Genomic DNA, 12,702 nt, shown 5'->3' on the forward strand with positions numbered 1-12,702 from the left:
TCTAGCGGAGGTGTTCAGCGCTGCCAAGGCCACCCAGTTACCACCCCACCGACCCTGGGACTGTCACATCACCCTCAGGGCAGGTACTACGCCACTGCGCGGTCGAGTCTATCCACTTTCTCAGGAATAGAAGCGGGTCATGGCTCAGTATGTTAAGGAGGCTCTCGCTCAGGGCTATATTACTCCCTCCACCTCTCCCGCCTCAGCCAGCGTCTTCTTCATAAAGAAGAAAGACGGTGGGCTGAGGCCATGCGTAGATTACCGAGGGCTCAATTCCGTCTTAGTGAACTTTGCCTACCCGCTGCCTCTAGTGCCGTCGGCGCTGGAGCAGTTAAGGAAGGCTAAAGTCTTCACTAAACTAGATCTGCGCAGCGCCTACAACCTTATTCGCATATGCGAAGGTGATGAATGGAAGACGGCGTTTAGTACCTTTACGGGGCACTACGAGTATCGCGTCTTGCCTTATGGCTTGGCGTCTGCTCCGTTGTTCTTCCAGGCGTTCATTAATGAGGTCTTAAGGGAGTTTTTGAATAGATGCGTTGTCGCTTACATCGATGACGTTCTGATCTATTCTCCCTCCTACGACCAACATGAGCGTGATGTACGGGCAGTTCTGGGCACGCTCTTGCGCAATCGGTTGTATTGCAAGCTCGAGAAGTGCAAGTTCCATCTCAGTGAGATGAACTTCCTAGGCTACACCATTAGGCCAGGCTCCGTGCACATGCAGCACAGGAAGGTGGAGGCGGTCGTGAAATGGACGCAGCCTCACACACGGCGCGAGCTGCAGAGATTTCTGGGCTTCGCGAATTTCTACAGGCGGTTCATTCGCGCATATAGTCAGATCGCAGAGCCCCTTACTGACATGCTGAGAGGGGGAAGAGTTAAGCTTCGCTGGACAGAGAGATCTACGAGAGCGTTATTCCGGAAGTTCGGTTTGCCTGAGGATATCGTGTCGGACAGGGGACCGCAGTTCACCTCGCGTGTGTGGCGGGAGTTCCTGTCCAAGCTCAACATCACGGTTAGCCTAACCTCTGGTTACCATCCGCAGGCTAACGGACAGGTGGAGCGAGCGAACCAGGAGGTGGGAAAGTTCCTGCGCGCGTACTGCAGCGAGCACGCGGACACATGGTGCGCCCTTCTGCCCTGGGCCGAGTACGCACAGAACTCCCTCACTCATTCCAGCACGGGGATGACACCGTTCGAGTGCGTGCTCGGTCGCCAGCCAGCGCTCTATCCTTGGAACGCAGCATCCTCAGACCAGCCCATCGTCGAGGAGTGGTGCAAGAGGAGCGAGCGGGTGTGGGAGGACACCCATCAGCGGCTGAGGGAGGCGATCCGGCGATTTAAGAGGAAAGCCGACCGTCGGAGGGGAGAGGCCCCATCTTATCATGTAGGGGATAAGGTGTGGGTCTCCACCGAAGATGGACGCCTGGGCAGGAGAGGTAAACTGGGGGAGAGATATGCCGGCCCGTACGTCATCTTGAGGCGGCTTAACCCAGTTACTTATCGCATCAGTCTGCCCGAAGACAGATGTGTGTCGCGTGTATTTCATGTGTCCGCTCTCAAGCCATACAGAGCAGGTGCATTGGAGGAGGCCTCGACGTCACGGCCGCCCTCGCCGCTGCAGTTGTCGGACGGACCTGCGTACCTCGTGGAGAGGTTACTGGACTCGAGGTGCAGAAAAGGTGGCTTACAGTACCTGGTGGACTGGGTCGGATACGGACCGGAGGAGCGCTCCTGGATACCGGCCTCTCAAGTGGTAGGCCCCTCCCTTATCGCCGACTTCCACAGGGAACATCCAGACCAGCCAGCTCCGCGGCGACGGGGAAGACCGCGTGGGAGTCGACGGGAGGGGTCCTTGGGGGAGGGCTCTGTCACGGTGAGGGGGCCGGGTCGCCACCAGAGGGCGCGCAACCCGGCCAGCAGCCGATCCCAGCACACACCCCCGCGCACGCAGCCACTCCCACAGTCGCAATCACCATCATACTGAGCACCTGTTTCTTGTTTACTTTGCACTTCTTAAGCCCGCAGGTCGTCTGGTCCAGTGCTGCACATTGCCGCTACACGAGCGTCTCTGGTTGATAGCGAATCCGTCACTGCGTTCCCTACCGTGTGTGTACGCTACGAGCTTCACCTTGCATCCACAGTGTGTGCGCTACGAGCTTTACCTTGCATCTACAGTGTGTGTGCTACGAGCTTTACCTTGCATTACTTGCTGTGTATGCGCTACGAGTGTTGCCATGGATAATAAATCACCTTCTGTCCAACCCACGTCTCCGGCTGCCTCTGTCCCGACGCCCCTGGCGTCACAGGTGGACATTTAGATGAATAAAAATAATTCAGTTACATACAACACAAAATATGGTATTAAACCAAGAAAGTACATATAGATTCTAATAAAATACCAGACTCATTCCACCCAAAAGCACCACAGAGCTCCACAGGTCATTCCTACCTGTGGCCATTAAACTCTTCAACTCCTCACTTCATGTGTAACTAAAATGTATATGTGCAATAGCAACTTATATACAGTATATAGTTTTAATACGTGCAATAACACAGATCACTTCACCACTGCATTTGCCACTTTAGTCTTACTTTGCCACTTTACTTTCTTACTATATGTATATTGTTGCGTCCATGAAGAAAGGAGTCCGACGAGAGGAGCTCATTCTCAACCGCAAATGCTTTCTTTATTTACAATACACCCTCAGTTCACCACACCCTCTGCTCGTGCTGACAGCCACCTCACTCAGCCACATTCATATCACGGTAATGGTGTCAATTTCTACCTATCAGACACTTCAGCACCCCCGAGCGTGTATCCTATGTCCCCATAACTTTCAAAACAGAATACATCAATTAACACATTAACAGTAATGTTAATAACTACTCCACACATTACCCAGCATCCTCTCTGATGAGGGCAGGGCCTGTCAGTCCGCATACATTGCACAGTCACAATATACATGTGTATATATAAATTTATAGACATATTTAACTTATATTTTATTGGATGTATGCAATCTGGCAACTGTAACATCTGCAATTTCCCCTCGGGGATCAAATAATTATTCTGATTCTGATATCACAGTGAAACAGGGATGTGTCGTGTTTAAGAGTTATTGCTCTAACTTGGTGAAAACCAGTGTTGCGAATAACGCCGTTAAAAATAAAGGCGTTAGGTAACGGCGTCATTTTGTCAGTAACGGAATAATATAATTAATTACTTTTCCTGTCGTTACAACGCCGTTGACGTTACTGGTCATTAAAAGCGGTGCGTTGCTATATATCGATATACTAATGCGAGCGGACTGCTGCCCAGGCTAGTGAGGAGTAACAGATCCTGATTGGTCAGTTCTCCAACACCCGTTTAACTTAACAAGTCAGTAAGCGATTGGCTAAGGCAGCGTGATGATAGCCAATCAGAGCCAGTGTTTTTACACGTGCGCCGAAGCACGCGAGTGACACAACACAAACGAAGAAGAGGCCGGAAGAGCGTCAGGTGCAAGCCGAAGAAAATTTTGCATTTTCAAGGCGATATAAACATTATTTAAGAAAATATTTGATTTATTTAATTAAGAATATAGGTTTAATTGTTAAGTTTACTTCTGTTGTGAACAAACCAGTTGTCTCAGGTGGAGAGAATTTAATTTAATTTCATAGATGCAAATGCACTTTATATATTGTAACTGTTTACTTTAGCTTTTTTTTTTTTTTTAACAAAGATTTGGGATTTTAAAGGATTTTATCCTGCACTGGTCTGTGGATGTGCAATAAATATCAAAAGTTAAACAACTTTCTGTAACGTGGCTCGCGCCACGGAGCGAGAGGACGGACACAAGTGCTGAGAAGAGCGAGATTTATTCAGGGGAATACCGTATTCATCGTCGGATAGCCAGGCAGGGTCGATAGCAGGAGGGCAGTCCGTGAAACAAGCAAAGACAGGCATTACAAAGACAGGGAGCACGGGTAACAGGGGAAACACGAATACGGTCAGGTACAGAGAACAACGAAGAAACAGACACGATCACAAATCAAATTCAAAATACCGGACGAAGGACAAGGGAGACTCAGGGGCTTATATGCACAGACATTAAACAATGGGCAGGTGATGACAATGACACAGGGGTGTGGTAACAAACGAGGAATCAAAACCAACGAGCAGGGCGGGACAAACAGGCAGGGAACACGGACATGAGGGAACCCAGAGTAACAGCTACGAGAGGGGGCGTTGCCCTACGTGACAGAACCCCCCCTCAAAGCGTGCCACTCCGGGGCATGCAAGGGCAGACAGGACAGGGACAGCGGACACAGGACAGACCGGAGGAACAGACAGGGGGAAAGCAGGGCATGGAGACCGGGGCACGGCAGGGACAGGGGGACCAGAGATGGGCCAGGAGCCGGGCCGGGGCACGGCCACACAGGCAGGGACCGGGCGAGGCACGGGAGGAGGACTGGACAGGACAGGACAGGGGACAGACACGGGAGTTGGGCCAGGGGACAGGGCAGAGGAGAACACGGAGGCAAAGACAGCATGAACAACAGAGACGGGCACAGGCACAAGGTGGGTGACGACTTGGGGAACAGACATAGGGACGGGGACAGAGACGACACCACAGGAAACAGACACGGGAACAGGAACACAGACCTTGACAGACATAACCACGGGGACAGGGACCAAAACAAAACCAGGGATGGAACACGGGAGCAAGGGGGACACAGGCATAGAGGCAGGAACACGGGGCGGAGCAGACAACACACTGAGTCCAAGCCCACATGTGGGCAGCACAGTCTCTGGGGCGACAGGTGTGGCCGGGCGGCAGGCAGCGGGAACAGGAGCCGGCAGACAGGCAGTGGGAACAGGCAGGGTCCGCTGGCGTGCAGCGGGAACAGGCAGGGTCCGCTGGCGTGCAGCGGGAACAGGCAGGGTCCGCTGGCGGGCAGCGGGAACAGGCAGGGTCCGCTGGCGGGCAGCGGGAACAGGAGCCGGCGTGGACGACCTCTCCAGGGTCGCGGGGACAGGAACCGGCGTGGACGCCTCTCCAGGGTCGCGGGGACAGGAACCGGCGTGGACTGCCGACGGGCAGCGGGGACAGGAACCGGCGTGGATGACCCCTCCAGGGTCGCGGGGACAGGAACCGGCGTGGACTGCCGACGGGCAGCGGGGACAGGAACCGACGTGGACTGCCTACGGGCAGCGGGAACTGGAACATGGGGTGAGGAGATGCGCTCGGGGGGCGTGTACGCCAAGCCGACGTCCTCGGGGGGCGTATACGCCAAGCCGACGTCCTCAGGGGGCGTGTACGCCAAGCCGACGTCCTCGGGGGGCGGAGCCACCAAGCCGACGTGGCTTGTACTCCCCCCCAAAAAATACTTGGGGTTGTCATGAGGAGTAGCCGGCAGGATCAGAGGCAGTGGGTCCTCTTCCTCAGGGTCCTGGTTGAGCCTGGCAGAACACACAGACACACAAGCTCCTCGGTTGCTCTCTCTGCTGCGGCTCCGCCTCCCTTGAGGCGCCGGGAGCTCGCGGTGGTCAGAGAGAGTCAACCGAGGGTTAAGCGAAAACTTGTCTGTGCGCTCAGACCGTCTGCCCGCTGCTTGCACTACAGGGGTTTTTTCCCTGTCGTGTTCGCAAAACCGGGCAGACACACAGCGCTCAGATGGAGTCTCGTCACGAAAGCCAGTAGAAAGAGACTGCGCTTTCTTTGGTCGGCGACGAGACTTCCTTGTACCCGCAGCGCCAGGGGTATTCCTGTCTCTGGTTTGTTCGCACTGAAATACCGGAGAGTCTAACTGGATTAAACCAGCCGACATCCATTCACAGTGTTTGAACTCACCAGAGTCTCGCTCTCTCGCTGTGTCCTTACGAGGTCCGGTATTATGTAACGTGGCTCGCGCCACGGAGCGAGAGGACGGACACAAGTGCTGAGAAGAGCGAGATTTATTCAGGGGAATACCGTATTCATCGTCGGATAGCCAGGCAGGGTCGATAGCAGGAGGGCAGTCCGTGAAACAAGCAAAGACAGGCATTACAAAGACAGGGAGCACGGGTAACAGGGGAAACACGAATACGGTCAGGTACAGAGAACAGCGAAGAAACAGACACGATCACAAATCAAATTCAAAATACCGGACAAAGGACAAGGGAGACTCAGGGGCTTATATGCACAGACATTAAACAAGGGGCAGGTGATGACAATGACACAGGGGTGTGGTAACAAACAAGGAATCAAAACCAACGAGCAGGGCGGGACAAACAGGCAGGGAACACGGACATGAGGGAACCCAGAGTGACAGCTACGAGAGGGGGCGTTGCCCTACGTGACACTTTCTGATCTACTCATTTCAACTGACTGTGAAAACTGCTTAAAAAAAAACGTAATTGGCATATAACCTTTTTTTAACTGTAACGCAAATAGTTACTTTGCCTGGTAACGAGTTACTTTTATTATAGAGTAACTCAGTTACTTTTTTGAACAAGTAGTGAGTAACTATAAATAATTACTTTTTTAAAGTAACGTTCCCAACACTGGTGAAAACACAAACAACCCCCCTCTCACACACAAGCACGTACCTGAATAAAATATGAAGATTTTATTATCTTACCCAAAATTAAAGTTTTTATATCATTTTAAATATAAAAAAATTGATTAACAAAAATAACAGTGCCATAGAATTCATTTATTGAGTATTTTTAACTTGTTTTCTGATATTTACATACAAGGTATGTGACTTTGGTAGGACGATAAATGCACAGGTTCGTGTTTTATTGTTAAGCATTCTTTTCAATAAATGTTTTGGTGAATATATTACTTGAAAGAACTCAATAATACTTATCTTATTCACTTGTAAAACTACGGCTGATTTGTTATTCAGACAGGACAATCTTTTCTGTGATTGGTGGGTTGCAATGCCAGGAGGCTGCCACAAGAGGGAGGCTACGAGTTTGGGATCTAATCAGTGTTCGTTGGCCTGATGATCCAGAGATGGGCACTCGAATGAGCGACTCGAGACGAAGTCGCGCTTAAAGCCTGGTTCACACTACACGACTTTTCAGTCGTCAGGTTTTTGTGCCGTCCGCACTACATGACTGGTCGTGCTGTAATCGCGAGTCTTTCAGTTGTTGTGGCTTTCACACTACATGACTGATCGGCGACGCGGGCTCACGAATTACACGACTGGGGAAACGCCGACTCATCTGGCTGCCGTCCAAAAACGCGAGAACACGAAAATGAAACTCTCGCGAGAACCAGCAACACCACGTAGAAGAGAAAAAAAACAATGTACATGTACTCCACATTTTTGTTATTATTATTTTTTTACTGTTTAAACACTCCATAGTCCCAAGTGAACATAAATATAATCAATCGCACTATTTCTCCAGTGCTGTCACAATAACTTAAACACAGTGTTGTAGTAAAGTTGTAAGAAAGGTGAGGATTTTGTGTGTTTGCTGGGTTACTGTTTTGAAAGTATTCTTGAAAGTTTTTTACATTCTTCAAAGATATCTTCAGCGGTGCCGCGGTTCTCTTTCCGCGTTCCCATTGGCTGTAGCTAGACGCTGCTGCCGACTCTCAGTCGCCGACTGCTAGATATTAAACATGCTAGATATCTGCCAGTCATCTGCGACCAGTCGGCGACGGCTCGGCGAGCGTCTTTCAGCAGTTCACACTACACGACTGAGCGAGCGACGAGTGATCGCCGATTCGCCTCCAACCACAGTTTTTGTCGGCGATCAGTCGGCGACTGAAAAACCAGCCTAAAATCGTGTAGTGTGAACCAGGCTTTAGTCGCCTACAACAAAAAGACTTCAGACTTGACTTGAAACTCGTCCATAATGACTCTGGACTCGACTTGGACTCGTCCAATATGACTCGTGGACAATAAAAGTCACTCCGTTATCCAGGAACCGTGTGCAAGTTATAGAAAAATGCTTTCTTTGTGTGTTCATTTTGGCATTATTCCTTACGTTTGATTCTGTAATTTGGGACACAGCCCCCTTTTCTCGTGACGTATCACAACATCGGTTATCGGGAGCGGGAAATCAGAGAGAAGCATTCAATGTGAAGAAACGTGGTTGCCATGACTACGGCTGGAGTACGCCTTAGGCTACAGGATTTTAAATCCTTGGACAAAACCGAAGGAACAACATGTGAAGAATGTGGGAAACAAATTAAAGACACTGAATCACCACATCAAACTTTATAAGGCACCCGAAAATACTCCCAGATAGGTTTGCGTAGTTTACGTTATACACTTAGCCGTCAGTACAGCATGGTAGCCCCAATTAGCGTAGTAGCCACTTGGGAACAAACATCAAACAACCATCAACATTTAAAGTTTATTGAGTATAATTAAGCATAACCGTTGCGGAACGAAAAAGAGCAATCCATTCTATACAGTTTTGAGAATACAAAATTAGGGATGATTAAATGGTATTCTGAGTAAATCAGTCCCAAAACATATAGAGTCGCAGTACAATAACTAGCAAAACAGATGGGAGTGTGACCACAACACGAACAGAAAATCAAGTACATTTCAGTGGTTAATAAAGCATGTTTTGACATGAAGAACATGGTTAATGATTCATTCACTTACTCACACTTGCTAAAGCTGAAGATTTCTCACGAGGGGACGACTGCATGAACTCACACCACTTGCATTGGACCGACCTCTGTGTTAGTGGTTAAACTTTCCACATGCACATGTTAGTGCATTGTGGTCCAGGCCATTTTTGACACTCTGATACCGCCATGTCTTACTTGTGAAGCACAGAGCTGTAGATCACCCCGTCATCTGTGGTTGTGGGAGAGAGCTGTACAATGGGGCAGTTTTAGAGGTCTAGCACATGGTGAATAATGAACTCCTACCATCCAGGATTCTCTTTGGTTACAGACTGTATCACCAGCAAAAGGCATGATAAGGACACTGAAACTGAATGTAAGCTAGACACCCATTTACAGCTACAACAGGTTGAACTATTCTCATAAACAGTTACTGATGTCAACCAGCCAGTGCTCCCTTGTCTTTGGCTCGGGACAGTGAATTAATGGGTGTGTTCATGACAACAGGCCTGACTGTATGTTTAGCAGCATACTTACAGTTTCATGTTTGGGAACTTTGGTTACAGAGCAGTAGATGACATCTGTATGAATCTGGACAGGTGAAGACTGTGGAAACAGTAAGCTACTCAGTAATGATCCCTGAATGAGTATTTGGTGAGTATTCGTTGAGGCACAATGTGTCTAATTGCTAAGATGGCTGACTTGCATCACTTGCAGCTTATCTTCAAAAATAATACAACACTAATAACCATAGAACACCATACTAATATCAAACACAACACTAATATCCACCAAACAAATTAATAATAATACCAAACACTACACTAATATTCATCAAACACAATAATAACTAAACAAAACACTAATAATCAACAAATACAGCACTAATACCAATCAAACACAATACTAACTGTGTCAGCAGTGTTGCTGCTCCCACGTAGGTTTTCCTCTGAGGAAAATTGTTATGATTTTGTATGTTAGCAGATACAGTTTTCACATCATGAAATAAGATGTTTATTTGTGATAATACATAGGATAGCAATACAAGCATACAAAAGTTACAGCACTATAAGCCTTTGTTAAAATGTATCAGTTTTATTAACACTAATATAGTTACTGGCATTAACTTTAATCTTTTCAAAAGTGCCAGTATAACAGAAGATGGAGCCGCCTGCTTACTGCGTGTCTGTCTGTGTTTCAGAGTGCAGGTTAGAATGACCAGAATAACCAGCAGCCCCAGTCCCACCGCCACTGGGAGCCAAACAGTCATGATGGTCCCATACCTGCAGTGTGCAGACCCAGTGTGGTTATATTAATTATACGTACGTGTTTTATAGTCACTAACCCAGTGTGGTTATGTGAGTTATACATATGTGTTTTATAGTCACTAATCCAGTGTGGTTATGTGAGTTATACGTATGTGTTTTATAATCACTAACCCAGTATGGTTATATTAGTTGTACGTACATGTTTTATAGTCATGAAACCAGCGTGAGGAATATGTTTTCCACCATATACAGAACACACACACAACCACACACACACACACACACACACACACACACACACACACACACACACACACACACACACACACACACACACACACACATATTACTTGGCTGTTGTCCAGTCATTGTTGGTAGTGTTTTTTAGATTCTCTGATGGTGTCACTGCAGAACACAGAATGACACCACATGTGATACTGAGGTGTGAAAAGCTCCATGATAAAGTGAAAGATGTAAAATTGTTGCCATTATAAGATAAATATTCGTTCTGGTACCTGGAGTGGTGTGTGGATTAACATCTCTGATGCTGGTTTTCTTAATGTCGGGTGTCTTTGTCACAGTTGTTGTCACTATGAGGACAGAAAAAACAACCTTTCAGACACATTCTGGTATCAGTGAGAACATTTTCCAGTAAGATGAGCTCTGGTTGCTACCTCTGTTCTCCATATTGAGAATGCTGCATTCAGGACACAACAGAGCCCAAACATGAAAGAGTTAAACTGACTCACTTCTACTCTTTTACACTGGGACAAAATCTAGTATCACACCACAGACACAGGGTTAGTTATTCTGTCTCTAGTCAGTGCTGTCATGTTTTAAATGTTCATCGACAATTTACTTATTTCATTAAAACACAAATGTACATGCAAACATACCTGTGAGTGCATCAGTGACTGTGAGGTGAACAGGAACCTGTACATCTCCAACAGAGCACCAGTACCAGCCAGCATCACTCTTCTTCAGTCCAGTCATCTCCACATTGAAAGATCTAATCCCTTCCCTGATCCACACTGCTAAATTCTGGGATGTGTGAGTCCTCCCCACTGTGTAGCAGCTCCAGTCTGTAGATCTGCACCACTGCTTCTGTTTATTCTGATATGCAGCACTGTAGAGACACTGGACACTGACGCTGCTCCCCTCCTCTCCACTCACTCTGCTCCCCAACACAGACACCTCAGGAGCTGAACAAACACATATAAATACAGCAGTGTAAACATGTCCTCCATCATAAGAAACATCTGATAGAAGCCTTACAAACAGTCAGCAAGTCTATATTTAATACAGAGAGATTTCTTACCTGCACTAACTGTCAGATACAAATAATCCTTATCATCCAGTACAGATTGATCTCCAATTTCAGCAGCACACCAGTACCATCCAGAGTGATCAGTGTTCAGTCTGTTCAGTTCCACAGTGAACATATTGTGGGTTGGATGATCAATAACTGATGTGCTTCCATATGTGTTTGCATAAGATACTATGGTACAAGAGGACCAAGAGTATCCATGACACCAGTATTTCTTGTTTGACTCATAGGATTTATTATAAAAACATGGAATAGTGACAGACTCTCCACTTTTTACAGCAACGTGCTTCAGCGTCCTCATGCTCTCTGAATCTGCAGATAAACACACACACACGCACACACACACTGCTTTACAAATATCACTGTCTGTATCTCAGTACTGAGCAGAAAGGGTTTATGTCCAATTTTAAAGTGAAGATCAGTTCAGAAATGTCTGGAGCCACACTGCATTCTGAAATAGGTCAGCTAATAAAGGACCAGTTACAACCATTAAACTGAAGACCACACAGGTGGTTCATAGGACTGAACCAGCACTGATCTCACCTGAGATGCAGAGGAGAAACACGAAGAGAACAACAGAATCCATGAAAGAGTAACAGCACATGTAACAGTTGCTGAAGGGCACAAATGACCAAATGACACACTTCCTGCATCGGGGGAGAGACACTTGGTCTGAATCATGTGCTTGTTTTTCATTTTTACATCTCTCTCTTCTGCTTATTCACTAATGAAGAGTGATTAAGGACAATAAAGAAGGAAAAAGAATAATTTATAAAGTGTGAGTCCTAATTCTAAACGAATTTGGGTTTTATTAATAAGGAGAACATTATTTTTTGTCATTATTTCCTCTATCTATACATAATGTATATAAGATATATATATATATATATATATCTTATATATCAGTGGGGAACCGTCAGGGCCCTCTACGCCCTCTCAAAGGGCCTAAAATATTCTTAAAATATAAATATATATAATTTATCCAATTTTTTAATCTACTTACAGTTTGACAATCGACATCTAAACAATTACAGAAATATAAGCAAATAAATTATTCAACCATGTCTATTCAATCTGTGTTTGAAGGTGAGGGGTTAAGTGGAAGCCTGTGAGCCTGTGTCTCCCCCTATCAGGACTGTGATGCCCGCTGTTCGTTTACAGAGGGCCTGGCAGTGATAATTCAGCACAATACCAGTTTCAAATAACAGTAAAATTGACCAATCATATCTTCCCTCTTAGTGGGCGGGCTTAACTGTATGATCATTTCCGCCCGCTGTGGCGACGTTAGATGACATTAGCATACCACCGCTAGCTAGTTTCGATTCAGTCCTTTGATGCCCTCGTGCGCGTTGTTTACATATTCCGCTCCCGAGGAACACGGAGCTGTGAACCTTATTTTGTTTGGAACCTTATTTTGCTTAAGAAGTTATCTAGTACAGATATTATTATTTATTGCATTTTTAAAGCTGTACTGTCATCTCAGTTTTTTATTTTTTATTTATTGCAGTTAGGAAGGGGGGGGGATGGGAGCGGGCCCACT

The 12,702-nt window shown here is 46.8% G+C and overlaps 1 protein-coding gene across 1 annotated transcript; it reads right to left on the reverse strand.

Annotated features, from left to right (window-relative positions):
- Positions 1–8,424: 8,424 nt before the first annotated feature.
- Positions 8,425–11,748, reverse strand: LOC143483335 (polymeric immunoglobulin receptor-like). The gene is made up of 9 exons (XM_076982178.1): positions 11,706–11,748; positions 11,154–11,474; positions 10,732–11,037; positions 10,351–10,425; positions 10,186–10,240; positions 9,747–9,850; positions 9,479–9,516; positions 9,105–9,173; positions 8,425–8,818 (listed from the first exon to the last, which is right to left on the reverse strand). The coding sequence occupies exons 1-9, from the start codon at positions 11,746–11,748 to the stop codon at positions 8,762–8,764; spliced, it is 1,068 nt and encodes a 355-aa protein (XP_076838293.1). The 3' UTR covers positions 8,425–8,761.
- Between the last annotated feature and the right edge of the window lie 954 nt (positions 11,749–12,702).

The sequence above is a fragment of the Brachyhypopomus gauderio genome, chromosome 19, assembly GCF_052324685.1.
Source record: "Brachyhypopomus gauderio isolate BG-103 chromosome 19, BGAUD_0.2, whole genome shotgun sequence".
NCBI classification, from domain to species: domain Eukaryota; kingdom Metazoa; phylum Chordata; class Actinopteri; order Gymnotiformes; family Hypopomidae; genus Brachyhypopomus; species Brachyhypopomus gauderio.

Coding starts and splice junctions, on each gene's coding strand:
- LOC143483335 (XM_076982178.1), bottom strand. CDS start 11,748: ATGGATTCTGTTGTTCTCTTCGTGTTTCTCCTCTGCATCTCAG. Junction 11,038..11,153: donor GTATCTGACAGTTAGTGCAG/GTAAGAAATCTC, acceptor GTGTTTGTTCAG/CTCCTGAGGTGTCTGTGTTG. Junction 10,241..10,350: donor TAATCCACACACCACTCCAG/GTACCAGAACGA, acceptor TGTGTTCTGCAG/TGACACCATCAGAGAATCTA.